This window comes from Electrophorus electricus, chromosome 1 (assembly GCF_041902795.1).
Source record: "Electrophorus electricus isolate QZ-2024a chromosome 1, ASM4190279v1, whole genome shotgun sequence".
In the NCBI taxonomy this organism is placed as follows: Eukaryota; Metazoa; Chordata; class Actinopteri; order Gymnotiformes; family Gymnotidae; genus Electrophorus; species Electrophorus electricus.
In genome coordinates this window covers 34,182,513-34,210,152 of record NC_137497.1, presented here as the reverse complement: position 1 = coordinate 34,210,152, position 27,640 = coordinate 34,182,513, and the positions used below count along the sequence as shown (strand labels likewise).

General features: G+C 43.8%; 2 protein-coding genes across 3 annotated transcripts; one reads left to right on the top strand and one right to left on the bottom strand.

Annotated features, from left to right (window-relative positions):
• Positions 1 to 1,360: 1,360 nt before the first annotated feature.
• On the top strand, positions 1,361 to 5,271 carry aste1a (asteroid structure-specific endonuclease 1a). The gene is made up of 5 exons (XM_081716599.1): positions 1,361 to 1,500; positions 1,856 to 3,129; positions 3,402 to 3,618; positions 3,838 to 4,015; positions 4,378 to 5,271. Exons 2-5 carry the CDS (start codon positions 1,870 to 1,872, stop codon positions 4,784 to 4,786), a joined length of 2,064 nt encoding a protein of 687 aa, XP_081572725.1. The 5' UTR covers positions 1,361 to 1,500; positions 1,856 to 1,869; the 3' UTR covers positions 4,787 to 5,271.
• Positions 5,272 to 5,331: 60 nt separating this feature from the next.
• atp2c1 (ATPase secretory pathway Ca2+ transporting 1) lies at positions 5,332 to 27,356 on the bottom strand. Of its 2 annotated transcripts, none has more exons than XM_027005321.3 (27): positions 27,214 to 27,356; positions 20,316 to 20,420; positions 19,020 to 19,136; positions 16,352 to 16,441; positions 16,234 to 16,269; positions 15,386 to 15,447; positions 14,720 to 14,828; positions 14,295 to 14,450; positions 13,942 to 14,010; positions 13,710 to 13,785; positions 13,452 to 13,518; positions 13,035 to 13,159; positions 12,486 to 12,583; positions 12,222 to 12,317; positions 11,940 to 12,029; positions 11,226 to 11,330; positions 10,841 to 10,997; positions 10,174 to 10,344; positions 9,882 to 9,979; positions 9,714 to 9,764; positions 9,217 to 9,383; positions 8,954 to 9,022; positions 8,463 to 8,579; positions 7,983 to 8,130; positions 7,781 to 7,876; positions 7,493 to 7,634; positions 5,332 to 7,047 (listed from the first exon to the last, which is right to left on the bottom strand). In XM_027005321.3, the coding sequence occupies exons 1-27, from the start codon at positions 27,235 to 27,237 to the stop codon at positions 6,926 to 6,928; spliced, it is 2,763 nt and encodes a 920-aa protein (XP_026861122.2). In that variant the 5' UTR covers positions 27,238 to 27,356; the 3' UTR covers positions 5,332 to 6,925. The 2 variants fall into 2 exon arrangements, with proteins under 2 accessions (XP_026861122.2, XP_026861123.2); XM_027005322.3 differs by lacking the exon at positions 27,214 to 27,356 and adding an exon at positions 24,276 to 24,670.
• Positions 27,357 to 27,640: the final 284 nt, after the last annotated feature.

Here is a 27,640-nt window from a genome sequence, read left to right as displayed (position 1 = left end):
ACAGTTTCTATCCCAAGGCTATCACCACACTGAACTTGGCACTGAAAGAACTGAACTCTATACACTCTATACAGTGAAATCTACAAACTGTTTTCAGCTCTGCATTGAAATGACTACCCTTATCGTCAGCACAGATACTGTGCAATGACTCTCTCTGTGCAATAGTCATTCTATAATAGCTGCCCTTGTGCAATATCTCTGCAACACACCATGTGAAAGAATAAGCATTACACCATTTTATCTGTGCAAGATTTATTATAAAATGGTGTGGCTTTATACACACACAGGGTGTATATATAGATATATGTATGTGTGGATGTGTTGGTTGTGTGTGTATATGGATGGGTATATAATTTTGAATTGTATATATATATATATATATATATATATATTTGTTCTATATTTCTATTGTGTAGTTTTTTTTTAATCATAAGAGCTCAGCCAATCAGTGCACCTTAATTTTGTTGTGTGTATATATATATATATTAGTACCGTGACAAAAAAACATTTACTGAACATCCAAAAACAAAATTGCTTCATAAACTACAACCTAAATGAATAAATGATGAATAGTTTTAATAAATGCCTCATAGGTAAATACATGTCTAAAGAGGTTAAGAACAGGTAAGAACTAACAACACTAAAGGAGAATGAACTAGAAACAGACAAAGCATGAATTCAAGACCAGGGAAATGGGGTCATGCACAGAGCACAACTACTTAGGAAGTAGAACATAAAATCAAGGATAAAGACAGGGAAGGCAAAGCACAAGAGCAGGCTGCAGCAGCAAACACAATACCAGGAACAGAACGAAGAGAGAACCAGAGAACCACAAATCAGGCTTAAGCAAACAACGAGAATCCAGGAAGACACTAGCGAGGACTAAGAAAGCCAAATCAAGAAACGTTTGATTAAGCATTCCATTTAAAAACCTTTCAAAGTGGAAAGTTGTCTCGTACTGTAAATGACTTTGTGATGTAAATAGCACATGTATGTGAACAAAGAAAGTTTCGTTTTGTTTATATTTGTCTGTCAGCTTTGAATATTAGAAGGTTAGGAATTTTTAATTTTATGTAATATAGCGTCTCTGACTTTTAAAATTGTTAGTGACGTAAATTAATTACAGTAAATTATCTTGTGCATAAAAATATATCACTTAACGGGACTTAAGCCTCATTACAGCGTCATTCTCCCTGACAACAAAACACTCCAGCACAAATATTTACATGGTATTAACATGGGTGCCATATTGTCACTCTAAATGTGGTTATGTGGTTACATAAATAAGCAGTCACGGGATGCTATAACAAAACAAATACAGTTTGGACAACAACGCAAACTTTCGTTTCTCGGAGTTTGGATCATTAGTCGATCTGTTTCGGTTTCCATTCTGTATGTAAATACACGAACGTGCGGAACAGTACTCTTGGCGGACGCAAAAGAAAACACCTCTTCACGCACAAAGAGAATTAAATTAATTCATCTTACTTTCGAGAGCAGGTAAGTCATCTTCTAATGTTGTTGTCCTTTAATTTGAACATACTGCCCTATTAAAGCAGTAATCTGTCAGAACAAATGAGCATTCACGCAGCATGCGCGTCAAAGGTTACATTATATTTGTTACCTTCCTTATAGTTTACTTTTAATTATATAACTTGAGAGTTTTTGTTTGCTTTCTAGCCTTTTTTAGTATAGGTAATTGTATACGTTTTAGGAAACTTGCTACACTATGCATTAGATTGGTTTGCATTGTATAGCAATATGTAAAATGGTGTAATATGTAGGCTACAAAATTTACAGAAGAACGATTGCTGGAATTAAATTTTATATATTTTTTTCTATTGTTTAAATTTAGGGTACTAAAGTACTATGGGAGTGCTAGGATTAAAAAGCTACATAGAGAAAAACAAAGAGGCACTGAAGATTTACCACTTTAAAAACAGCAAGCTCATAATTGATGGGTCCAGTCTTTACCACTCTCTTTACTTTAACTTTCACTTGGATCAAGTACATGGGGGTGAATATGAATCATTTGAAAAACTGGTCAACAGATTTTTCACAAACCTAAAAGTGTGTAATATTCAGCCTTATGTTGTACTTGATGGAGGTAATGACACCACAATGAAAAAATCAGACACCCTGCTGACAAGAGCTGAAGACAGAATTAAAAGGGCCCATGCTTTGTCCACGGGACATTCAGGAGAAGTCCTGCCGATTCTCACCAATTGTGTGTTCAAGCAGGTGCTCCACAAACTTAAGGTCCCATTCGTTCAGTGCTTGGCTGAGGCTGACTGGGAAGTGGCAGCACTGGCCAACGACTGGAAGTGTCCTGTTCTGTCGAACGACTCGGATTTCTATATATTCAACATCAGTGCGGGATTTCTTCCAATATCTCATTTTCAATGGAAAGAAGTGCCAGAAAGTGGCAAAAAATTTATTACAGCGAAACTGTTTAATGTTAAAAATCTGTGCGCTCTTTTTAACTGCCTGAATAAGGACCTTCTCCCTCTTTTTGCCACCATCTTGGGCAATGACTACACCAAACTGGACAAAGGTTTATTTCCAGACTTCTCCACTTGTGCCAGGAGCTCCGTCGCAACCCGGTCTGCTGTTCGCATCAATGGCTTGCTCATGTGGCTGTCTCACTTCCCGGACCAAAAAGCAGCCATTAAAACCCTGGTGGGAATGGTGAACACGGAGCACTCAACCACTGTCCGCATCACTCTCGATCAGGGTGTGAAGGAGTACAGGCTCAGGGCCAGCTCCATAGCCCGGTTCTTCACAACCGGGGATATACAGCCCAGTATTCAGGGCCCATTACAGAACCTGCCTGGGTGGATGCTGAAGCCCCTGGCTGAGGGCAAGCTGAACGCCATCATCATCAACACGCTGACGCTGCAGCAGGTCAGGCTCACTTTTCCCGTGGAGAATTCCCAACTCCCAAGCAGCAACCAGACCTCTCGGCCCATACGACAAGTCGTATACGGTTTACTGCTGGGCACCGGTGGTCCAGGGTGCTACGAGGTGGAGGAATATGACAGGCAGGACCTGAAGCTGACCAGCTCCAGGGTCCCTGCCATTCTGCCTAGATGTGCTGCAACACACCTTCACTTGGATACACTGTGGGAGGTAGCACAGATGGATTATCATATTCATTATAGCTTGTGAAGATGACTATATGCTCATGATCATTTCATTGAACCAAACTCTCAGGAAAGAGGAACTGTAATCTCAGCAAATAGATTGAAACATATTTTGTGATACAGTGACAATGTTAATGCATAACACGCCTTAGCTACTGCAGACTTTAATTGGTAAAGGGCAAAGGCCTCATCATTTCCTTATGTAGTGAGAATGACTCAGATCAGAATTGTGTTTACATTGGCTCCTTCTCATCCCAGGCACCACGGCACTTGCATCTCCAGGTCCTTTTGGACACATTGCAAGTGTCACAGCAGCCTGACTCCCTCTGTGTCCCCGTCAATCTACAACTGGCTGCATATGTCACATGCTACTGGCTCAAGCATGCACAACCTGAGCCCAAAGCAGAACTCTACTGGGCCTTGCTGGTTGGCTTGGTCTACGGAGAGTTATCCAGAGAACCCAAGAGAGCCAAAGGTATAGATACAAGTGTTATGGCTTTAACAAATCATAAACAAGACGAGAGTGACAAAAAATTAGCCCGTACGTGAACAGAGGGTCACCTCCAATGGTTTCATGGAGAACTAGGCCTAGTCTGTCCAGGAATAATTTTACATCGATCCACATTAATCTGATGCTTTGTGCTTTACTTGCATAGACATCAATGCTGGGAATATTAACTAGTCTTTTCTACAGAGTTTGGGCTAGTGCTGAATAGGCTTAAGAATCTACAGACCTGTAAGGACCAGATGACACTGAACCTGGAAGCAGCCCATGCTTATAGCCAGTGGCAGTGCTGTCTGAGAGACAGTGTCTGTCTCAGCCAGCTATTGTGTCATCTGGTGCCTGAGTGTGCCTGGTACGTGAGCTGTGTGTTCAATACTTTCCAGACTTGTTGGTGATGACTGCTGTTTTATTGTGAATCACTTCAACATGCTGCATTGTCCAACTAACCATAAATAAAAAGCGAGCCTTTATCCTACTTCTAGGCCAGGGCTAGGTAAAGCGGTCATGAAACGTCACACAAGTAAAAGTCGTCTATTGCTGCTTCAAAAAAGATTAAAGCCTTCAAAACACATTAGGAAAAGTCTATAACTTGAGAAGAAATCCTTTCAGGCACCAACATTATTATTTATTTGAATAATTGATTTGTGTATGTTATTATTACTGGAAATGGAAAATATTCAGTCATCATTTGTTCACTGTGGTTTCTTGTTTGTTTTTCTGGTTGCACAGATTGTACAATGGACCGTTAGTACATGAAGCAGCTAGAAGAATGAAGAGCAACAACAATCCCGAGTCCCTGCTCGCAGATGCCCCATATCCACTAAAGTTGTTCCGACAGCTGCGGGCCGCAGTGGAGCGCGAGCTGGGCGACGACCTTGCCAGAAAGATGAGGATGGGAACAGGCGCTGGGCATGCGAGAGAGCTGCTAAGTACGAATAAAGACTCAGATCTCAGCCGAATGTTCGAGCAGCTGATGCACGAAGAAGAGGACAGCGATGACCAGAGTGAGGGCAAGGCTGGTAACCACGACCAGATCTACAAGTACACCTACAACATCCGCACAAGACACAAGAAAAAGAGCAGAACATGTGCACGAGATCCAAAATCCAAGAAACATGACCGCGTGTGCTTTGATTAGGCCATGTTTAACTTTACAAGAGACAAAATACCAGACAGCGAGTGGATTACACAGAAATGGGCAATTTAAGCCTTCTTTTAACAATTTAATATTATTATACAAATTGACTTACCAGATATTTAACTATTTGGAACTTTAATTTGAAGATGAGTATTTTATTAGCTCCCCTGGTTGTGCAGGTAGGGCAATGTGGTAGCAACATCGAGGTTGTAGGTTTGAGTTCCCAGAAGCACAGATAGTGTGTGATCCTGATAAATATGCAATTTAGTACCTACAGAGTCTGACTTAGCTCTTTAAAAATGGAATGGAATTTTAATTCTTCTGTTTTCACATATATTCATTATTTTTTTAAAAGCTTCATATGGATTTTATTTGGTTTTTAATTTTTCATTGATGTCAACTGCCTTTATATTTGAAACTTTTCCTGAAATGCAATTAGAACGCAGTTTAAATAAATGACTGCCAATGCAGTATGTTAAAATAAATTCATGCAATTACACTGATTACCAACAAGGAAACTGTCAATACAACCAAAAACAGAAAACTGTTCTTAAAGATCCGTAGAAATTTTAATGTACAATTGTGTTCTGAAATAACCATAACAGATTTCTGACTTTAGCTGTCAATAACAAATAAATTACAATACAATCTTTACAAAAAACAGAAAAAAGGCAGTACATACCACCCTTATTCCATTTTGGCTCCACTTCCTGGCCAGTCCACAATAAAGTTGCTTGCACACAAAGAGCAACTCAAACCAAAGAGAGGCAAAGCATGTTTGTCCGTTGAGAAGTAACTGTATAACTGGCATATAAAGCCTATGTGGCCGCTGAAAACACTTTACTGCTAATAAAGAGGAAACAAATAACTTACTTAAAAGGGGAAAAAAATTAATTTAACGGGAGAAGAAGAGGGGAAAAAAAAGGACCCCCCCCCCCCCCCCCAAAGTTCATGAAACAGGCATGTGGGGAAGTACAGTGCAAGGTGGATGAAGGGGGCCATCTGCTGGTACCAGAACTTTAGTGCAGCAGGCTTCCACAGTGTGACCCAGATACACCTCCATCACTTCCTCAGATAGTCAGGGCCTCAACAGCTCAAGTACATGTAAACCAGTACAGCACTGCATAAGCTACCCACCCACTGAACAAAACATGGGGGAAGAAATCATGTCTATGGCAACTCCAATGGCCCCAAAACAGAACTGAATCTCTCAAAAGGTTTGGGCCTGACCTTAAAAATGTTAGGGGGGGAAGGCTGTGTATGTTTCATTGTCCCGACAGTGCAGCCCAACTAACCCTAACCTTTATTTTAGATCAAAACACCATACCTTTCCCCAAAAGCACAGTCATCACTATTGGAGAAAGTGATGAGACTGGAGGAGGACCTTCTCCATCAAGGTGATAGTGGGGCTTAAGATGCTTTCTTCTGTGTTACAGTGAACCAGTGAATCAGTGCATAATGAGGATTATAAAACGGTCCAATAACCCATTAGTAAGTACAAATCTGTGAAACATGATAACAAATAATTTCGAACTACATAACATTCTTACCACTTCCCCCTCATCCACACACACGCACGCACAACTCACCCGAATTCAGGCTCTTGGTTGGCAAAGTTAATATTTTTTCCTCCAAGTGTTGACACTATACAATTATTCAAGCAATATTTGCTGGAATGCATTGCCCATTTTGTTCCACAAAACTACAACCAGCAAAGTGTGTTTAACAGAGAGACAGAGACAGAGAAGAGAGGACAGGAGAGAGAGATAACCTATGAAACAGAGACATCAACAGCCACTGTATCAACAACCACAGTATCTGATAAATAAGGTTCATCCAGATGCTATGGAAAAATAGCACAGCCTTAAAGCAGCACACCGAAGCCTATCCGGGAAGCAGGGGAGGGTGCGTCTCCCAGACCAGCGCAGAGTGAGACCCAAGGCCAGCGGGCCATCCTGCAGCACTGACGTCCAAATGGCTTTGAAAACGTATGCCAGAAGGGCCTGCGTGGCCGACCCTCAATCCCGGAATCTGTTCTGTGCTGAAGTCTCGAGCCGTGGGCCATCCAGTGCACAACAAACCAACCCCTCCACCGCCCTCCACCTGCGTCTCCGTCCACCTCGCGGGACACAATGTGCGTCATACTTCGTGGAAGGAGTCGGAGGCCTCGGTTCGCTCGCCCCCTCTCCACCGCTCAAGCTTCTTTATGATCTCGGACACAACGCAAACGGAGGACGTGAGGCCCACCAGGAAAAGCAGGTCTGCGGTGGACGGAGAGAGACAGGGAGCAGGGGAGCAAAAAACAGAGGGGGGGAAAAAAATACCATCAGAACCACAGCAGCCGTTGACACCTTTTTTAAATTTCAGCTTTGCTTTTTTTTACCCTTTGAAGAGAGGCATAATGGCTAAGAGAGAGACTCCCAATCTTCCCCCAGGCAAGCTACAAAAAACACCTGCCTCAGGATTGCAGGGAGGCAGAGCTAAAGTAAACCCTATGCATGTGGGGAAAATATGTTTGGCAGGTTTCAAACTGTCTCTCTGCTCTCACCCACCCGACTCAACAGATCAGCCGATTTGCCGACCCTGCATGGGCAGCAGCAGGTGGGTTAGGCGACAGGAGGAAGTGATGCACAGCACCAGGTCTTGGGCAGTGGACGGGGACATCAGCCTGCTGAGGCTGTGAGGGTGTCAAATGATGGCAGTTACCTAAAATGCTGAGACTCTCTGTCTGAAACACCTTCTGCAGGGGAGGGAAGTAGATGACGAGGAGCTGACCCATAATGGACGCGAGCACAGCATAGCAGAACGTCCCGTTACTACACAGGCCCATCTCATGTACCATTCGCGTCTGAGAGAGAGAATTAGGCATTTAATGTCTATATAATACAAGTTGACAAATCAATTTCCTGTCAAAACTATAATAAAGAGCCAAAAGCAATTTCTGACCTGCTGACAGAAATGAGCGTGTGGGTACCACTTGTGGACTACACCTACCTGGGAGCGAGAGCTGAGTGCGTTGAACATGTCGAAGAAGACAAAGCAGGTGAACGTCATGGTAGTGTCACGTGGGGTAATCTCGTTGTCCCGCAACTGAATACGACACCAAGAAACAAACCCACTAAATGTCTATCCAGGCTATTAGGGTAAGGGCAATCTGATTTCTTTCTGCCCATCAATCCAAGACTTGGTGACATACCTCTCTCCAGAAGACAAAGAGTGTGCCGCAGACGATGACGAAGGCAGAGACCAGCACCTTCACAATAAGGCTACGTGTGATGATGCTGTCACGCACATTACGCGGAGGCTTTCGGATCACGTCGCCATCTACAGGTTCTACACCCAAACTGCAGTCGACACCAGCACCCGGGAGCATACATATACAGACACAACATGGTATTAATATTTATTAAAATACTACTACTACTACTACTACTACTACTACTACTACATGACATGCTGTTATTTGGGCACAGTCTATGAAATGTGGCTCTACCTGAAATGTCGTATAAGCAACATCATGAGAGATCCTGTCTCGGACACACTAATACAGTAAATAGAACTTGTGACCACAATAGTCACAAACTACTTTAGTTTTACATGTAGCTTTTATCTACAGAATTCTTGCTACTCTGCTCTGTGGGGTACATTAGTCAAGGACCTGTACACAGTGTAATACCTCTGGGCAGGTGGGCCATCCATTATGATGTTGATCCAGAGGATCTGCATAGCATTCAGCGGGTTTGGGAAGTTCATGAGCGTTGCCAGGGAGATGAGTGTAAGGGCAGCTATGCTCCTGAGGACATGGGCACAGGAATGCAACAGCAACATTAAAAGAATAGAAATAACATTTTTAAAAAAGAAAACTAAAATAAATGTAATAAAAATCAAACCAAGAAATAAAAGAAAAGAAAAACAACAACAACTACAACAGCAACAATAAACAGAAAAAGAATAACCCTCTTTTAACATTACTGGGCTAACATGTTTTGTCCACTAGAGGGCGCTGTATCTTAACAGTCTTAAAAAGATTGAATATCATTCTCCTCCCCTAAACAACACTATGGAAAAAACTCAGTTCTGAAGGCATGTACATGAGCTGCTTATAGTCAAGGATTCAACCAAACATCACACTTTTTATGAATTAACAGGTCTTAAACAAACACTCACGTGCTGAGCTGAAAACGTACAAAGTTCTTAATGTTGTTGTAAATGCCTTTGCCTTCCTCAATAGCAGACCTGGAGAGAACAAGACACTGTTTGACATCAACACTCATTAACATGATTCAACACCACTCAATACTTCTTAATGTTAGTAGTACACAGACAGAAAGCAAAGACAGTTTAAATAGCCCAGAATAAGACCTCAGTACAGGGTTTAAATAACAAAAAAAAAAAAAAAAAAAAAAAAAAAGCAGAGAGCCATGGCTCACATAATGGTCTGGAAGTCGTCGTCAACCAGGATCATGTCGGCTGCTTCCTTGCACACGTCTGTGCCCGTCTGGCCCATGGCCACGCCGATGTCGGCCGCCTTCAAAGCCACAGCATCGTTCACACCGTCGCCCGTCATAGCAACCACTGCACCGATGTTCTGCAGGGACTGAGGTCAGGAGATGCATACAAGACATATCCATAAACAGGCTCCCCTCTGCCCACTTCAGGAGAGGAGAAAATAACTTATTACAGAATGCCAAATGAAAACCTTTCACCTGCACAACACAGCCACAGTCGAGATGACTATAAGTTAACACACTGTGTTAATATTATGATGATCAAAACTGTGCAATGAACCACTTTTACACTGTGATATCATTATACTGGCCAATCTTGGTTGCACTGGCATATAAAAATTCTGCCCTTAATTAATTCCTCATCATATTCAGCAGAATTTTATCGCTCAGCCCTGAGCATTCATTTCTCCTTTACTCACCTTGACAATTTTTAGTTTGTGTCTGGGGCTGGCTCGGTAGAACACTGCAATCTGTTGAGTCACACACAAACACGCACGCACAAACATCTCATCATCGCTAACCATGATCATGGTTATGGTGTCAGGAGCATATTTGAGATTGTAAAAGAAATGGCAATGTGTCAGTACCCGCGACACAATCTGTGAGAGCTGCTCAATGTCCATTACATCCACCTCTTCGCCAGACAGACACTGGGATCCTTTAGTGTACAGACCCAGTCGACTCGCTGGTGGGGGGGGGGGGGGAAATCAGGCAGGAGACACAAAGGAAAAGGAAAGGCTAAAAAGACTGGGAATGTATTTAACAATCCAGTGACCTAATGAGACACTGTAATAGATCTCTGTGAACAACCCGATTACTGAATAGATTCTTTCTAATTGAAGTAATGTGTGATCCAGTGGAACAGGGTGGACGGCTCACCAATTGCCACTGCTGTCTCCTGGGAATCCCCTGTGATCATCTTCACTGCCACTCCAGAGCTGATAAGCGTTGCCACGGCATCCTTCACACCCGGCCTCGGAGGGTCGATGATGCCAACCAGGCCCAGGAACGAGAGAGCCCCCATTTCAACCCCAGAGGCAAATGCAAGCACTGCAATCAGACAGCAGCAGGATCATCAGCGCCAACAGACCTGGCGCAGGACTAATTAAAGGTGACCAGCAAATGAAATCTGCTTGGTATAAATTTGCACAATGCCAAAAGGGCCCCATTCAGACTTATTTCATTTCTTTCATTCTTAGGGAAACATTTTGGAAATTCAACTGAAAATGAAGGGTAGTGCTCCACATGAACTCTGAGCAAAGAGATCTGCTCAGTCATAGGAGTGCAAAAGCACGAGGCATCAGATCAAAACCATACTGAAAATGAGTAATGGAAGTATGACATAAAATTGATCTTTTTAAACTCCTGCCACAATTACTAAACAGTATTTCCAGTGCTGCATTGCTGCTGGCTCCAACATGGAAAGGGGAACTCTAGGAGAGCAAACGAAGAGACCATAAGAGGAGTCACAGCTCAGAAAGGTTAAGGCAAAAGAACATGGCTGGAACTAATCTGTGCTTAGGGGTATCATGGGGCGATTCTGTACCTCGGAGTCCTGCAGTACCCATGTAGCTTTTTTGCTGTTGGTAGAGATCCCTCTGCTGGCTGGTCAGAGGAAGTGCATGTCCTCTACATTGGTAGGTGCTGCAGAAGCGGATGACCTGCTCATAGGCTCCTTTCACGAAGAACATGCCTGGTTTGTCCTACAGTTTACAGCACGCCAATGAGAAGGAAAACTGCCTCAGTACCTTAGCTTATTAACAAAACACAAATAACATGGAGACATCCTTAACATTAAATCATATGACAAATGTGCTCTTTCGAGTCAGCATTCCTATTTCCACCCACAGTGTGAATGTGAAACAGTTTTAAGTGCAGTGTTGGCCAGTTGACTGGAAAAATTCTCAGTAATCACATGATCAAGCACTAACCTTTTGAGTGCGATGGACACAGCGCACAGCCATCCACTTCTGCTCGGAGGAGAATGGGATCTCTTCCCACCGCACAAACTCCTGCTGTAAACCTTCCAGACCAATCTACACATGCACAGACACCCATACAAACATGTTTGGTAACAAATATAACAAGCAGGCAAAGACCGATTATCCAGTTCATCTGAGTTAAAGCTGAGTTAAACCCTAGACTGGCGTGGGTTCAGCCTCGGGATTTGGAGTTTGGTGGGGGATCAGGACTGGGACTGCCTTAACACCTTGTGTGAGGCGTAAGGCCTGATGACTCTGTGCCTCTCCATTCACTGGGAAGCCGCTTTCAGGAACGATGATCTGTGCTCCCTCCGCTGTGCAGAGCCAATAAAGCATTTAGCTGCACTTTGTGTGGTCAGTCTCACTCCCATTGGCCCACACAGTGGGTGCGGCCAATGGCCACGGCTCAGAGCATCAACACGAAGATGGTGCAGAGTGCAATAAATGGGCAGTTGAGTAAGTTTGGCATGGTGCCTCAGGAGAGGATAGCAGCAATGGTGAGCTGGTACCAGTGGAATGAGCAGGGTCATTTTATGCATGGTAGTGATCTTCAGCCCAATTCCTGGAGCCTCACTACAGGTTAGCAGCAGAGCCGTCACACTCGAAACTTACACTGCAGACTTCCGATAGCAGATCAGATATGCTAGATTGTGATACGATTACCTTCATGGCCAGGGCGATGAGAGCACCCTCTGTTGGTCGCCCCATCAACGTATTGTTCCTGATCACAGCATCGTTGCACACACAGCCAGCCTGCATCACACACACGCATGCACACGCACACACGTCAAGGACAGGCCACATCTTGGAACACCATAGCACAGAGCAGGTGATTTCCTTCTCTGAAAAATCGGATTCTTCATGTCAGCTAATCATCAGTGCTACAGCACTATGCTTGTTCAACAGCGAGCTCCTCTGAGCCACGCTTCTGAACCCTCCGCTCACCTCTACAATCTTGCTGATGGAGGCGTTGGAGAAGCCATGCACCACCTCGCCGTCCAGCAGCACCTCCCCAATGCCATTATAGCCCACGCCCGTTACCTGTGAGTGCAGCGGAGAAGAGGCAGCGAGCCAGACAAGGTGCTTCAGGAATACGAGTCACACATGCTCACGTGAGCCATCACATAACCTATCACGTGCCCGATTTACAACCCCCTCAAACAAGAAATGCAGACATGTGTAACTGCGTGGGAGCCAGAGGGCCCATACCTCTGCATGTTGGCTGTCAGAGGTGAAGATGTGTGTGACGGTCATCTCGTTCTTCGTCAGGGTCCCTGTCTTATCCGAGCAGATCACATTACAGCAGCCTGAAAGAAAACAGGGAGAAAGAAACAGGTTCACGAACTCTGTGTCAGCACAAGGCCCATGAGGTTCAGCTGACATTGTCAAGGAAACACAGAGAAGTGTCTCATGACAAGAGTTCTCCTTATACAACTACAGACTCTGCTCCAATATGCTATTTATAGCATTTATAGCACTGTGACGGCACCATACACGTGTAAACGTCCACGTGAAACTTCCTCCCAGATAAGGGTGCAATAATACAATATACATAAATCCTAAAACACTACATGATTCTATAATCCTACAGTGTCACATACAAAGATCTTGGCTTATGGGACAATAACATTTCGAAGCATTGAATCACTGAAGCCAAAATATTGAACTGCTTAGCCTCTTATTAGGGTTTAATGGGCAAAAAACATAAACCAAACACTCAAATCACTCAAACCCTGTAAACAGTATGGAAGGTCATACTCAGCGTCTCTACAATTGGCAGTTTTTTCACGATGGCCCTCTTCTTCACCATCCTCATCACTCCCAGGGCCAGGGTGACCGTCACCACAATGGGCAAACCCTCTGGAATAGCAGCTACAGCAAGGCTGTGGATGAGGGATGTACTCAGCACACAGGCTGACAGCACACTACAGTCTGCAGCATTCGGCCATCACTCTCATGCAGAGCTACTTGTATACATTTCTCAGCATGACTGTGCTGCCTTGGAGTCAAAGCCATGATCTTGGTGTGAGCTCGGTGTTGCTAGCACCAGGCATAACTTGTATTACCAGGTACACTAGAGGAGCTGCATACAGCTCTCAGCTTCTTGGATTTGGTTCCACATACTGTTTGTGTTTGTGTGTGTGTGTGTGTGTGTGTGTGTGTGTGTGTGTGTACCTGACTCCTATAGTAAACATATCAAGGATGTTTTTTTCCTGGAGCCACCCGACCATCATAATCACCCCTGGAAAACAGCCACTCTTAGGTTAACAGACAGCTGGACATGAACACATTCATGACTTAACAAGTATTTAAAATACTGGTACTAGTGGAAGCCAGTAATTATGTACAACCAAGCTTATGGAAACATGTTCCAATAAACTTGTATTCATTGTTAGGTACGTTAGCGTCCTGAGTGAGGGATTCTTTCTGTACCTATAATGCCGAAGGAATAGAGGGAGAGCTGCTTTCCAAGCAGATCCATGCTCTTCTGGAGGGGTGTTTTAGGAGACTGTTTAAAGGACAAGAAACAACATCCCTTTAAAATCAGTTTAAAGCTTTACTTTTAAAATGGTTAATGGACTGAGATTTCTACTTTGATTGCTAAGGCTTATATGAGCTCTTTTAACAAAGAGTCTGACTTGTTGTTTGACTGTTGCACTTTTACCTCTTCTGCTTGCATCATCTTGAAGACTTCGCCAAATTCAGAGTTCTCTCCTGTTCCTATGACGATACCCTACAGAAAAATGCTTATTCAGAAATCTTGGCAAGTGGACAAATGAAATTCTGAACGATAGGTCAACCTTGCTTTACTGAAAAGTATTAACTATGAATGAAGCATCTCCAATAACAATGTAGTTTGGGCCTAAACTAAAATCTGTCATGAAAACAGACCCCTTATTACAGCCCGTGTAACCAGTGCTCCATAATGGACACCTAATTTCCTTCTGCTGACACACAGGCATAATAATGCATATTCCCACTCTACTGTTTTTTGTTTATTGTAAAGTGGCGCAGTACCTTGGCCTTCCCACAGCACACCAGCGTACCCATGAAAGCTATGTTGCTACGGGAAGTTATGTCGCCATTGGTGGCGGCAGGCTGGGGCGCAGATGTTTTGGAGCAGGGGGTGGTCTCTCCGGTCAGACTGGACTCGTCAATGGACAGGTCGACGGCCTTGAGGGTGGGGAGGGAGAGAGTCTGTCGGCTATAATAGCAGTTCACCCTCATCACTCTCAGGTCTGATTACTGCTGCTATTATGGGCTACTTCCCTAGTACCACTTGAGACTGATTTCTAATCTGGAAACCCTTCAGGCCCCAAACACACATAACAGCAAGGTGAGGTCATGAATGTTTTGTGTTGCATGTGTGTCTATCCAGAAGTAAGAGAGTGCACGTGTGTGTGTGCACGCGCGCCCACACACATGCACACAGGTTCTCTCACCTCAAAGAGGCGCAGGTCAGCTGGGACTCTCTCCCCCACAGACAGGCAGACTGTGTCCCCAGGGACAAGGTCCCGTGCAAGCAGGTGCTCCATACGCCCCTGCCTCACACTGAGAGACAGAGACAGAGACAGACACGGGGGCGGGGGGGGGGGGGAGGGGGGGTTGGGGGAAGGTGATGAAAGGCAAACAGATAAAGGAAAGAAAACCACAGAGGTGGTTTAGCAGCTGGTTTAGGCCAGTGAAGGACAAAACACAGCCATCAAGATTCTCAGCAACCTATATATAGATAGGGAACAATGTTTATCTGTCTTTGTCTATTTATATTTTCAAAACACTCTACGGTGGAGAAATAAGAAGTTGAGGTGGTTGGGGAGTTTGTGTCCATTTCTGGTCTGACAGGGAGGAGAGCAGGGTTGGAGATGGCGCCATGGCCTGGTTTTGAAGTGCTAATGTCCGTGTGTGCATGTTTGAAGTGGAAATTGCCCTCTCAGACAAAACACATGCATTTCTGAGGTACAGGAGATCATCACACCTCCTGGTATAAAGGTAGACCAGCTGCTCTGATATAAGTGGAAAGCCTCTGGTAAGAGCAAGTGCTTCATTCTCGTGCAGTGCAAATGGGGTGGTGGGGGGGGTTAGAGAGAGAGAGAGAGACTGAGACTCACCAGTGGCATTCTGGAGGCACTAGCTTTCCAAGTTCCTCCAGGGATTTCTCAGAGCGGTACTCCTGACAAAAAACAACCGGAGATGTTAGATGTAAGGAAACAAAATACAGACATGCAGACACTGCTTCTGCCTTCCCTCACCAGCACACACGACACTGAGCCACAGCAGGGCTCACCACCATCGTAGAGGCCATCTCATCAATGGGACTTCAAAATCCCCATTGATGGCACATCCCCACCAGTCCTGCTCTTGGACAGGCGAGACGTTTGAGTTTCCGTGGCCTGCCTGTCTACGGCTGTGCTACCTAACCCAGGCCAAACCCAGGCCACCCTCTGCGCTCTTCCCCTGCCTGGCAGCTCCGGGCAATTTGCAGTTCACGAGCACATGCTGGCTTGCTTCGCACATCTTGGAGGCAACATGCAGCTGCTACTATCCCCCAGACCCATGGGCGCTGTGCGTAAGCTGGGAGGTTCAGAGAGGTCAGGGGAACCAGCGCTGCCAGCGTCTGGCAAAGCGTCAATTTGAACAAGAAACCTGTGGCCTGTTTACACAGGAGCAGTGGTAGCTCAGCGGTTAAGGTACTTGACTAGTATTTGGAAAGTTTAAGCACCAGCACCACCAAGTTGCCACTGTTGGGTCCCTGAGCAAGGCCTTTAAGTCTCAACTGCTCAAGTTGTACTCAGTTATAATTGTAAGTCATGTTGGACAAAAGCATCAGATAAATGTCAAATGTAAATGTACCAGCTACAGCTGCTTGAACATCTGGGACACTCCCTGTTCTAGCACAGCCCATGTCTATAAAAACAATGACAGGTGTGGAATAAGGACATTCAGAAACTAACCTTACCTGCACAAAGGCTACAGTGACGACGATAATTATGGCCTGGAAGCAGAAGAAGAGAAATCGTTAGTGTTTGGTGAAAGAGTACTGGGGAGGAGAGCAGAACGGTGGAGAAGGGCCTTACCACGGTGATACTGACGGCGTCATCAAACTGCCGCATTAACACGCTAATAACAGCAGACGCCAGCAGGAGCATGATGAGAGGATCTTTAAACTGGAGGGAGAGAGAGCGAGAGAGAGAGAGAACAAAAAGACATGACATTAATTGCAGGGAAAATAAAACATTAAAGAAAAAAGGACCAGCTTTTATATCTTGTATAAGGCCTACATAAGGGTGATATAAAAGTCGAAACATGCAATCATTACCATTTAAGTGAAGTATTATAACACCAGGGTAGTCGGTCACATCAGTGATTAGTAGTCTGTTTGCATTATATAATCAGTGTTGTCAGGCATGTCAGTGACAATAGCCTGCTATGGAAGGGACACAGACTGCCTGTGAACATTATGTAACTCAAAGTCAGGTATGTTAATTGCAATAGACCGCCATCATTCTACAGCCGGAACAGTTCACCATGTGTGAGAAATGGCTTCTGCCTTGGCTAACTGAGGCCCACTGGTTCAGTTGCCAGGATTTGGAGGAAGTGCAATCGTTACCACAGAGCTAAGCTTGGCTCTAGATCCAGCCACCTCCTGTGGGCTAGTGCAGCACTGAGGCAGTGGTGTGGAGGGTAGGGTGTGGGTCACTAACGCAAAGCCCACTGTGTTTCACAATGTCACAATTTGCATGTAACAAAGAAGAGTGCAAAAACATCTTTTCCAATTCTTATTTTCTCTTCTCCACAGGAAGTAAGTGATACCTAAACAGTCTATGAAGGCTTGTCTTAAATAGCTAGGGAAAGAAAGGTCACTGAGCACACCTGGCTTGCTGAAACAGCGACTGGGATGAAATTTAAAAGCTCATCCATCAGAATCTTACAGGTATATCACATCTCCAACCAGACATATAGTTAGGCCTTGGTTTTAGGCTGGAGCCATTAACAGAGGGGAAATCATTTCAGTGTGAATTTCAAAGAAGGCAAAGGTCGTGGGGGGTTATGTCGGACTTGCCTATCTAAGCGAGGTCCACTCAGAGACACGGCGCGTGGGTGTGTCTGTTCGTGTGTGTTTGTGTGTGAGTGTGCAGAGTCTTGCATGTCTCTGTATGCACTGGGATGATTTGTGACTGACAGCAGGGGAGATACAAAGAGACAGAAAGAGAAAGAATGCAAAATAAAGAAGGGAATAAATATCTCTGTGCGAGACAACACCAGCCGCCTGTAAAACAGTGCTGGAGTCATGCAGGAGTCTCAAACACCTAACCACTTCACCCAGGCAATCAGGGATGCCCAGAAATGGGGGACAGCTCCACTGCTAGAGCTCAGAACCAGCACAGTGTGAGTGAACAGTCTTCCTCAGTACCTGCTGCATTAAAACACGTCTGAAAGATGTCTGGACTGCAAAGCCATGTGCAGATTAGGTGAAATTTAATCGGCCAAGTGGTGGTAACGTATTCAGAGAGGAGGTGTGGCGTGGTTCAGTTCAAAGTAGCATGCATGTGTGATTTCAAGTATGTGTATTTATGCTGCATGGATAGGGCGACTTAATAGGGAAAAGAATTAAAAGGAAAGGAAAAAGTGTGTTTTTTTATGAAAAAAGCAGTGAGACCAGGTTGGAAGTCGGAGCACGTGACCAGTAAAAAACATATATATGTGGATGATTGCATATAAGCTAATCTTTCATAGCATTCTTGGGAGAAGCACCAGAGATAAAAGAAAGGACAGGCAGGGGGGTGGCAGACAGACACAGAGAATGGGACAGAGCTCAATCAGATGAACCACCTGCTTTCAACACCACATGCAAGAAAGAGAGAGCACAACTCTCTCTCTCTCTTTTCATCAGCCAATTAGCACAGAGCTCTTGGGAGCCAGAGCTGGATGCGAGATCTCTCTCAGAGCGAGGACAGCAGCAGGGCTGTCCCTTGACCCCTGATCTTCACCCAGACGCTGGCAGGCTGCATTGAGAACTCCATAGTTGGGGTGTGTATGCGCGTGTGAATACATGTCTGTTGGGGCTGGACAAACATGCTATATTGCAATTGCATCATTACTACATACCGTCCGATGTATTAAAACGCCTTTAGACTTCTTTTTTTTAAACCATAATTATTTTAGTTTAGATGATGTGAATATTATGCACAAACAAGAACCGCACAAACAAGAACCACCCGCTGTGACATATTAGAGATCTTATTTGCATATTGCAGCCTTGTGCGATATCAGAATTGCAAAGGACAGTGTTGTGATATCCAGTAACAAACAAGACGGATGTAATGAGGTACTACTGGGCGTAGTGCTTTACTGTCCACTCTTGGTTTACCACAACATCTCTGCTCACACATACCCAATTTAATTCATGAAGGGCTTTAGCCATGTGCATCTTATAAAATGTACAGTCCATCCTAGTGGTCTCTTACGTCATCTGGTTTCCACGGCAGCCAAAAATTAGCAACTGCCTAATGCATCTGATTTCAGAGCCAAGATGTGGTGGGGAAGACAGGGCGTCAGGGGTTAATCCACACCTCCTGCACCAGCACGCCCAAGACTTATGACGGAGAGAAGCAGGAGTTGACGAGTGGACTAAGATCTGCTGAAGTGTGTGTGCTGTGACGAGGTTGTTTCTCCCTTGCAGGAGGTGGAAATTGCTCCATGGGCAGGAGCAGGGATATTCTCTCCCGTCAGCCGGCGTCTCACCTGAGAGATGTACTTCTTCCAGAGTGGCTCACCCTCGGTGATGTCAAACTCGTTCCATCCATGGTATGCCCGTCGACGGCTCACCTCATCGTGGGAAAGGCCAAACTGCAGGTCAGCCTGGAGGGGGGTGAGGGAGGGGGGGTGCAAAGAGTAGAGCAGAACATTACCTCAGAAATGATCAGCTTTGCCCAAATAACACCTACTGTCATGCGTAACCATGACAACTGCCACCAGTGGCAAGAAATCGGAGGCTAATCTGAGCTAATAAATCCATTATCACCAATACAGCTAATAAAGCATAAACAGCTCTATAAATCCACTGACTGATCTCCATATAAATTAGCAAAGGAAGGGAGAGAGAGAAAGAGAAAGAGAGAGAGAGAGAGAACTGTAACCATCCCAGGAAACATTCTCCCATTCTGCAAGCAGTGAGAAACTCAGAGATATCAACCAATGCGGATGATAGATTATGGGGCACGGTCTCTGTTATTAGAAATCAATTAGAGGCCTAGCAGGAAATGGTCTCCTCCTGTCTCTGGCCCACTGCGTTCAATATTGCAGCTCATGTAACTGCTGACTAGATATCGTCTGACCCATGGGGTCAAAGCCATGCTGGCGGCCAGCACTCTGAGCACATCATACGGTACAGCTAACAGGCTGTAGATCCCAGGTGCCAAATCCTTCATTCTGCATCTGCATCCTAGACAAAGCAGCTCACCAGACATTAGGCAGCACGGTATTGAAAAATTAGAAATAATGGAAATAACACATTTAAAAAGGTAATTAATGCTAATTAACATTATAATTAGCATCAGAGAAGCCCTTGTAAGAGCACCTTCCTTTATTCATAATTAGTCATTGCACAGCCTTCCTCTAGACTTTTAAAAGAACCTCAAAAAACCTCTGAAACAACCCTCTAGAAACCAAACCATTATAGAAACCCTTAGTCAATCACTTGAGTCTGATGGCAAAGCACATGAGAAGCAACATTTTGTTTATTTGCAAGCCTTCACTGTAAAACTACAATGCTATTTATCAGATGGGCCATCAACCTTACACAGACCTCAGATTAAGAGCTAAAGATACCAATGTAATCCAGATTTCCTGTTTGGTGACACTGCATGTAGCAACATAATTATTATTTTTTTACATAACGAAAAAAGAAGGGCAAGTAAGACAAGGGTGAGACTCGGGAGATTTTGACATGTAGTCCATGTGTCATCCAGGTTTCAAGCAGCACAACTGAAAGATCAAGTCTGACCTAAAATGACATCCGACACACTACGAACTACACACCTGCAGTGCACATGCAACTTCATTCACAGGTAGTTCGCTGGCCTTTTTCGATGTCAACACTGGAACCATGGTCTCATCTTCACTCTGTGGAGGACACTTGGCAAGCTGGAAACACAAACAAACATTAAATGTTGAATATAGGTTGTTGTTTTTTTGTTTTGTTTTGTTTTTACACACGTGCGTGATAATCTATACTAAAAAAACTGCTCTGATAACCTCTTACACAGATATACATCAAGTGCAAACCCTGACCCAATAATAGTGTCATGATGAGCAGCTGCTTTCTGACACCATGAGCTGGCCAGGTCACATGCGAAACAAGCCACCACGGCTGGAGGTGTGAGCCAAGAGCAGCCCCTCCCACTGCAGGATGCTCAAATTCAGACAGTGCACCATGGTGAAACTTGACCCTAATCAGATAGCTGGACTGCTCAGACGCCCATGCATAGAGAAGGGGACTATTAGAAGAGGGTCAAGCTGGAGCAAGATACTCGCTGACGGGAAAGTGGCACCATCACACCTACAGCACAATGAAGAACAACCAGCCAAGGGCTGCTATTAACACAGAGATCTCAAGCACTGGAAAGTGACTTTCTACAACTTGGCTGACGTCACTAAGAACAGAGGACAAATGGCCTTTTCTGAATGCCAAATTGACGTAATCGTATACTTGGCACCAATGCATTTTATTTCGACCACGTACAGTTGAGTAGCTGACTAAAGCAGGAAACTCCAACCAGGAGTATCTGCCCGGTCACTGATCTCTTGGTCATCAAAGAAAGTAGTTATGTAAAGCTATATCACAACCTCCACCAAAAAATGCTTTACGAACTGGCAGTATGCATACGGCTATTTGACACTGGCCCATATTCACCAAACCAACCGAGAAGGTGGAGGCCAGGGAAGGGGCGGACTTGCAAAACATTTTAAATTCTTGCCTGCTTTTCATCCCCGACCTTCCCAAAGTCTCAGTATTCAGACAGATCGCTTTAATGTGGTATAGTAATGAACTCTTAGTGGAAGTAGGCAGATAACCTACTGTAAGCCATTTGGTGCATCTGGAGAGTGTGCAAGCTATGTGAAAATCAATAAACCAACATTTGAACAAAGCAAGACTAAAGCTAAGGGCTTCGTTTTGTCTTTTTTCTTCTTGAAGAAAATGGAAACTTCAGCAGGTCACTACCTGATCAGTATTTCTTTCAAAAAAGAAATGTTTTTTCCAACTAAATAACTTGCCAGGATCAGATCGTTTAGCTAATTTTGCATTATCTGCCCAGTTATTTTTAGATGGAATGATAGCGGTGAACACCATCACTGAACACCTAGAAGATGCACAGGTAAGAGATGAGTCAATGGAGAATGCAGGATAGTAATGCAATTATGCACAAATTAAAATTTCTCTTTTTTTTTTTAATATAAAAGTCAACACACCCCGACACCCAAATCCCCACCACCACATGCATTCCAACAAGCAAACAAAAAAACTTTACAAAACTTCACAATGTCAAAAAACAAAGAACCTGTATTTGAACACAAGTATCCCTGATCTCCAGCCCTGAGCCGGGCTAATTCAGTTAACTCTCATGTGCAACCTGTCCGGCCTGAAATGAAGTCCGGACCCAGGATGAGGTCACTGCTGTTCCAGACCACATCAGCGTGGAAGCAGCAGGAGCTCACAAAGCAGCCTGCTACTGTTGGCACGGCAACGCAGGAGCATTAGTTAGGTGACTGAGCCACAGATGCCACAGACGGCTCTGAAACTAGGAAGCCCTCTAACTCAGAACCAGGAAGAAATTAAGGAAACATGTAGAAATTTGTATGCAATTTCCAGAGCCAGCCTTTTTGGCCAAGTCAACCAAAAGAAGCACCCAACTTGCCTTTTATGAGGCAGCCACTAAGGCATTACCGTCTACACATGGACTTATGGATCACCCTTGACTGACATAGCTTTGGAAGACAGAAGGACATAAAAGGAAGGAGAGAACAAGGAGAGAGGATGATAAAAGGGAGAGAATTACCCATCCTACTCCGTTTCATCTCATTATCTGCTAACTTACTTATCCAGCACGGATCCTCCAGAACACGCTACAACAAAAACCACAGGACACAGGGTCTACATCTCTCACATCCACACACGCACCCACACGCACAATAGAAGCACCTTATGCAAGAGCCAGCAGCAAGTGGGGATGATGTGGAATTGCCCTTAAATAAGAGCCACAGCTAGCAGCGCATGGCGCTAATAGTAGAGGCTCCAAAGGGTGCACACACTACATACACATGGATCGACATGTTGGACACTGTAACAGTCCAAATACTGTAAAACCTTTCATATATTAAAATGTTTAAAATGTTGGGGTTTTTTTAAAGCTAAAAATATGGTTGTGTAGCTATTGTTATGAATACTTTTCAACGTTAAGTAGCAGGTGTATGACTAAACATGACCTCACTGACATTATGCCAAAGCTTTAAGTGTGTATTAGCAACATTAACATTTTCAGGTTCACTTTGTGACAAGTAAATCTTATCCTAGTACAAACCTTAGTGATTTCAGCTTCAACAATATTTCATTTTTGACAGAACTGGTCCGCACGCACGCGCACGCACACACGCAAACACACGCACACACAGCTCTGAGATTGAGGATGCGCTGGCTGCCCAAGGTCACAAGCTCTCAGAGATCCATCACTAACACTTCAATGAGAAATTCAGCAGTATTAAATGTTGTCTTGACATATGGAACCCAGCCAAGTTATTCTATTGAAGTGATAAAAATACCTATTAACAGCAAGGTAAATGGACGTTTGCTCACACCCATGCACCCACACATGAATGTATAGACAAACACACACAAAGCACCTATTGGAGCAGTTCAGCTGCCAGCGCTGGACTACACACATCCTCATGTCCATTGTGTTTTGACCATCTGGAAATGACAAAGTAGTTGAGCACTAAGATGATATCTTATCTACGCACTTCGCACCAACCCTTCTTGACTCTCCACTCTGTTTGCACATGCAACACTTATTGAATGCACAAAAGTCAATACACTCCACCCTAGAACAAGCATTTCTCTAGAAATTGTCCTGGGTAGACAGAGGTATGCCACCTCATTCCCTCAATGGCCTATGCCAACTCACAGCAACGCCCAAGCAAACACGCCGTGTATGTGCCAGACCCCTGTGTGGAGCTGCAAGCAAAATAGCGTGCGAGCCGATTCTGCTCCGTGGAACTGTAGCGCACATTTAATCACAAAAGGGAGATTTCTTTCACCAAAACAAATCAACCCTGCAATGAGATGAGGCTCGACACAAATGAGAGTGTAACCTAATCATTTGATATACCTCACATGCAACTCTCCAATTTAACAGGACAAACAATTGGCAGAACAAGGCATCGTGAGGTTTAAGAACACACAGACCTCTGGAGCAGCGTCAGAATGCAAAAACTCAGAAGCCGACATCTGCCCAGTGGGGTCAGGAGAGTGCGCAGCAGCAATTCAGCTTTGCACGCATGCTGATGGGTCGTTAAAGCCATTTAGGCAAAAAGAGCATAGCTACCTGTTGAGTTTCAGTTGCAACACAACTGACCAAAAACCTGGCGCTAGCCAATTAGCTAAGCTGCATGAACTCAACAAGCACCACTCAAGTCCCCATTGAAGACAGGGACAACGCTGTTCCTTTAGAGACATGTGAACCATGTGAAAGATGAGAAATTGTGTCACAGAAGAGTAAAAAAAAAACAAAAAACCTTCATTTGTATAATATGATTTAAGATTGAAGACAATCTTAATGCCTGCCATCCTTTACCAACACACACAGGTGTCATTTCAATTCCATGTAAAACCTCATTCCCCTCTCTAAAGAATCAAAATAAATGCAAAAATCCCAGAAGTAGGTATCCCGGAGAAGTAGAGACATTTTACTATGAGAAGAGTGCCTTAACGTGTTAAAAACTTACCATGATTATGGTTGTAGCTGAGATTTCTGAGGAACAAGAAAAGTAAAAATAAATGTGGGAAGCGAGGGTATTCTGAAGTTCTCCAGCAAGGAATTCCCACGAGACTTAAAATGAAGCGATTTTACCCAGAGCTACGCTAACAGCAACGCGGCACTGCCACGCCATGAAAAACCACAATCTCTACGTTTGATGTGGTTGAGAAGCCTGTTGGTGCGAGCATGCCCACAGCACCATCCACGACGTGCCAGCCTCAACAGCCTGAGCAGTGGAGCTGGATAACACTCAGGCCAAGCCTCTGGAAAGAGCCAGGGGAAAGGGCCGTACTCAAGCTCATCTAGGTGCGACTAACGCAGAGCAATATCACCCAAGCACCCGCAGCAGCTCGGCACTGCAGCCTCCTTCCAGGATAGACAAATTAGCCACACGGGAGACAAACATAAAAGAAGCATTGTTATGTACAAGGGCTATTCTAGAACATATTGAGCAAAGCCTTCCCACCAGTGGGAGAGGCCAGTTTTCCCTCAAACCAGAACAAATAAGAATGGCAGGTTAATGAGAGAATAAATGACTGTCATTTTACAACAAACAGCCCTACCTTTGACATATCTTCAAATGTTCATATTTAAGGTAAGAGGTCATGCCATGAATGCCTTTTTTTTTTTTTTTTTTTTTTTTTACATTAAAATCAATTTAAGACAATGGAGAGGTACATATTTAAACCAAACAACCAGTTCTAATCCTTTCAACAGTAGGTTAGTTTTGTTAAAGATTTCTTTAAGTATGCAGTGCAGTGCACATTTAATCACCACAGATTTTATTCATCTAAAACAAATAACACAGATACCTTATTATTTGATTTACCTTACATGCAACTCTCCATTTTAACAGGATAAACATTTGGCATAACATGGTATTATCACATTTAAACTTTGCAAAGGACACTTGCAGTATATACACACACAAATCTCATAACGAGACTAAAACTGACAGTGGGTGTTCTAGTGGCACTCCAACAATACCAGCTACACACCTCCGGCTTAAAGAAATTCCAAAACAATAGAACAAGAGGCCAAAATCAAGGAGAATACAAGTTTGGGTAGGCGGGGTTGCGGGGACTATGTCAGCCATCTCAGCAGAACCTTTCACACAAATCCTCTTGCCACGTTTCTCAATGACCCTGCAGCTCCAGAGGCAGGTAATCAGGCAGCTAACTACCTCTTTCCTAAGAATAATGGCCATTTATATTGTGGAAAAAAAGCATTAGCGTCACAAGGGGACTGTGAACTGACTAAGCAGGGCACAGGAAGAGACTGAGTTGTAATGCTGGTTGAGCGGTTGGCCTTTTGGCAGGGGCGCTCAAATCGGACAGATAACACAGAGATGTCAGTCCACAAAAGGGTGGAAGGAGTTAAATACCACACTCTTACCCAGCCTAAATTAGAGACATCCGAGTATGGTGCTGTGTGGTGAACTACAACTGCACAGACTTCAATGGGCTGAGCTCACCTGACAAACCACTAAGCTCGTCAGTGCAGTTGTGCATTCCAATCAACGTTCAGCCATTATGAGAACTGGAGTTGACATGTCTGACAACTTTGAGGAATGACAATGGCAGATAATGTTTGAGCAGGCCACTCTTGTCTTGGGTGCTCCCTATGTTTGCTCACTATACTGGAGTTTCACCTGGATCCTCTTTCAACTCTGTCAAAGCACACCAAATCTCACAGCCTCCCAGTTCAACTGAGCTAATATTTAACCTGGCTTCGTTCAATCTCCTCCAACACAAGGTATTCAGACTACAATGATTCTTCAGTTGGCAGTGTAAATTTGCTGTTATATTGCATCTATTACTCACTGCCCTAACTTTCTTCTGACCTGCAAATAAAACAAATGATCACTACTTTCATGGTGAGTAGTGTATCTAGAGCACGCTGCATCAAGCACACCACATACTGAATAGGGAACAGGAAGTATGCCCGCAAGGCATCCGCTATCTATTGACCTGCGTTAGGCTATGGGCGCATTAGTTGCTTTGACTGATGTTGGACCTGCTCAGTAACTACATGGTCCATAAAACAGACAAGCCTATGTCATCGCGCATTAGCCTGCTAGTTTAACTGGTGAAGTATGTTTAAAATCTTTGAAATATACAGTGGCAACCTTGCCAGACAACTGAAAGACGCAGCTGGGATAGCTAGATAATCTGGATAGCGTCTCAGATAGCTGGTTAAACGGACTTTTGTTTGATTCATCAGTTTGGAAATATTCATGGATACCATAACCTTTCTGTAAACTAGTTAGTATAAGGTTAGCTCATCTAACTGAGCTGACAGTTAGCCAGTTGTCTGTCCAGCTATCCGTCCCAATTTCACACCGAAATGCTAGCTAGTTAGCTGACTAACCTAACCTTCGTGGATAACTGACAACATTTTATAGCTGGTCCACTCGTCTAAACAAGTTAGGTTAGCTAGCAAGCGAGCTATCCGACCAATAATGCATTAGCTAACCTACCTGGCTAATATACTAGGTAACTAACGCTAGATGTTTCAAAAGCCCGGTTGAGAGCCTCTAGAATGGATTTGTACAACATTGTTGATATTATATCTCATGAACGATGAGCTAAAACGTCTAGCCATGGTTAGCTAAGATAGCAGGCTATTGAGGATTACACCGGTGGCTATGCTCGTAGCTAGCTAGCGCGTTAGCACTGTTTTCTAATTCAGTGACAATACAATGTGACAACAACAAGCTAATTTCTGTCGAAAGAAACATTTTAAATATTCTAATAGAGGATGCTGTGTTTGCACAAGATTCAGACACTAATGACCTAACCAATATCTGCCATTCTATTATTTCTATTTAGCTCATGTTTAAATATGTTAGTTATGCTCGCAGGTTCGTTTTACGTAATGGTAAATCCGACATTCTCCAAACTTACCAGTGGCTCCTTTTTCTTAAGCATCTTCCGTGAAATCCGTCGGTCATCCTCCGACGGCTGCTGATGAGGTCAACGCGTCTGGAGCGTCGCTGGGAGGAGCTTTGTAGTGAGCGACGCAGAAACGTGGTTAGAAGGTCGTGACAATAAGACTCAAAACAAAATTCAGTGCCCCGGCAAACTTTTATCAAAATTATTTACAATCACGTCTCCATTCTTAGAGGGATTCTAGTATTTTATCACAATTTTACTGCCAATAATAATAAATATTAATGATGATGATGATTATTATTATTCCTCGGAATAATAATAATAGTAATAATAATAATACTTATTATTATTATTATTATTATTATTATTATTATTATTATTATTATTATTATTATTATTATACAATTGAAATTTACAACAGGTATGGAATATGGTACAG

Bases quoted from the DNA above. Each gene is read 5' to 3' on its own strand.
- aste1a (XM_081716599.1), top strand. From the start codon at position 1,870: ATGGGAGTGCTAGGATTAAAAAGCTACATAGAGAAAAACAAAGAGGCA. The intron at 3,130-3,401 runs GTAGCACAGATG...TTCTCATCCCAG, and splicing joins ACTTGGATACACTGTGGGAG to GCACCACGGCACTTGCATCT. The intron at 4,016-4,377 runs GTTCAATACTTT...CTGGTTGCACAG, and splicing joins GCCTGGTACGTGAGCTGTGT to ATTGTACAATGGACCGTTAG.
- atp2c1 (XM_027005321.3), bottom strand. From the start codon at position 27,237: ATGCTTAAGAAAAAGGAGCCACTG. The intron at 13,519-13,709 runs GTACAGAAAGAA...GCTGTTTTCCAG, and splicing joins CTATTCCTTCGGCATTATAG to GGGTGATTATGATGGTCGGG. The intron at 11,331-11,939 runs GTAATCGTATCA...GTGCATGTGTAG, and splicing joins TCATCGCCCTGGCCATGAAG to ATTGGTCTGGAAGGTTTACA.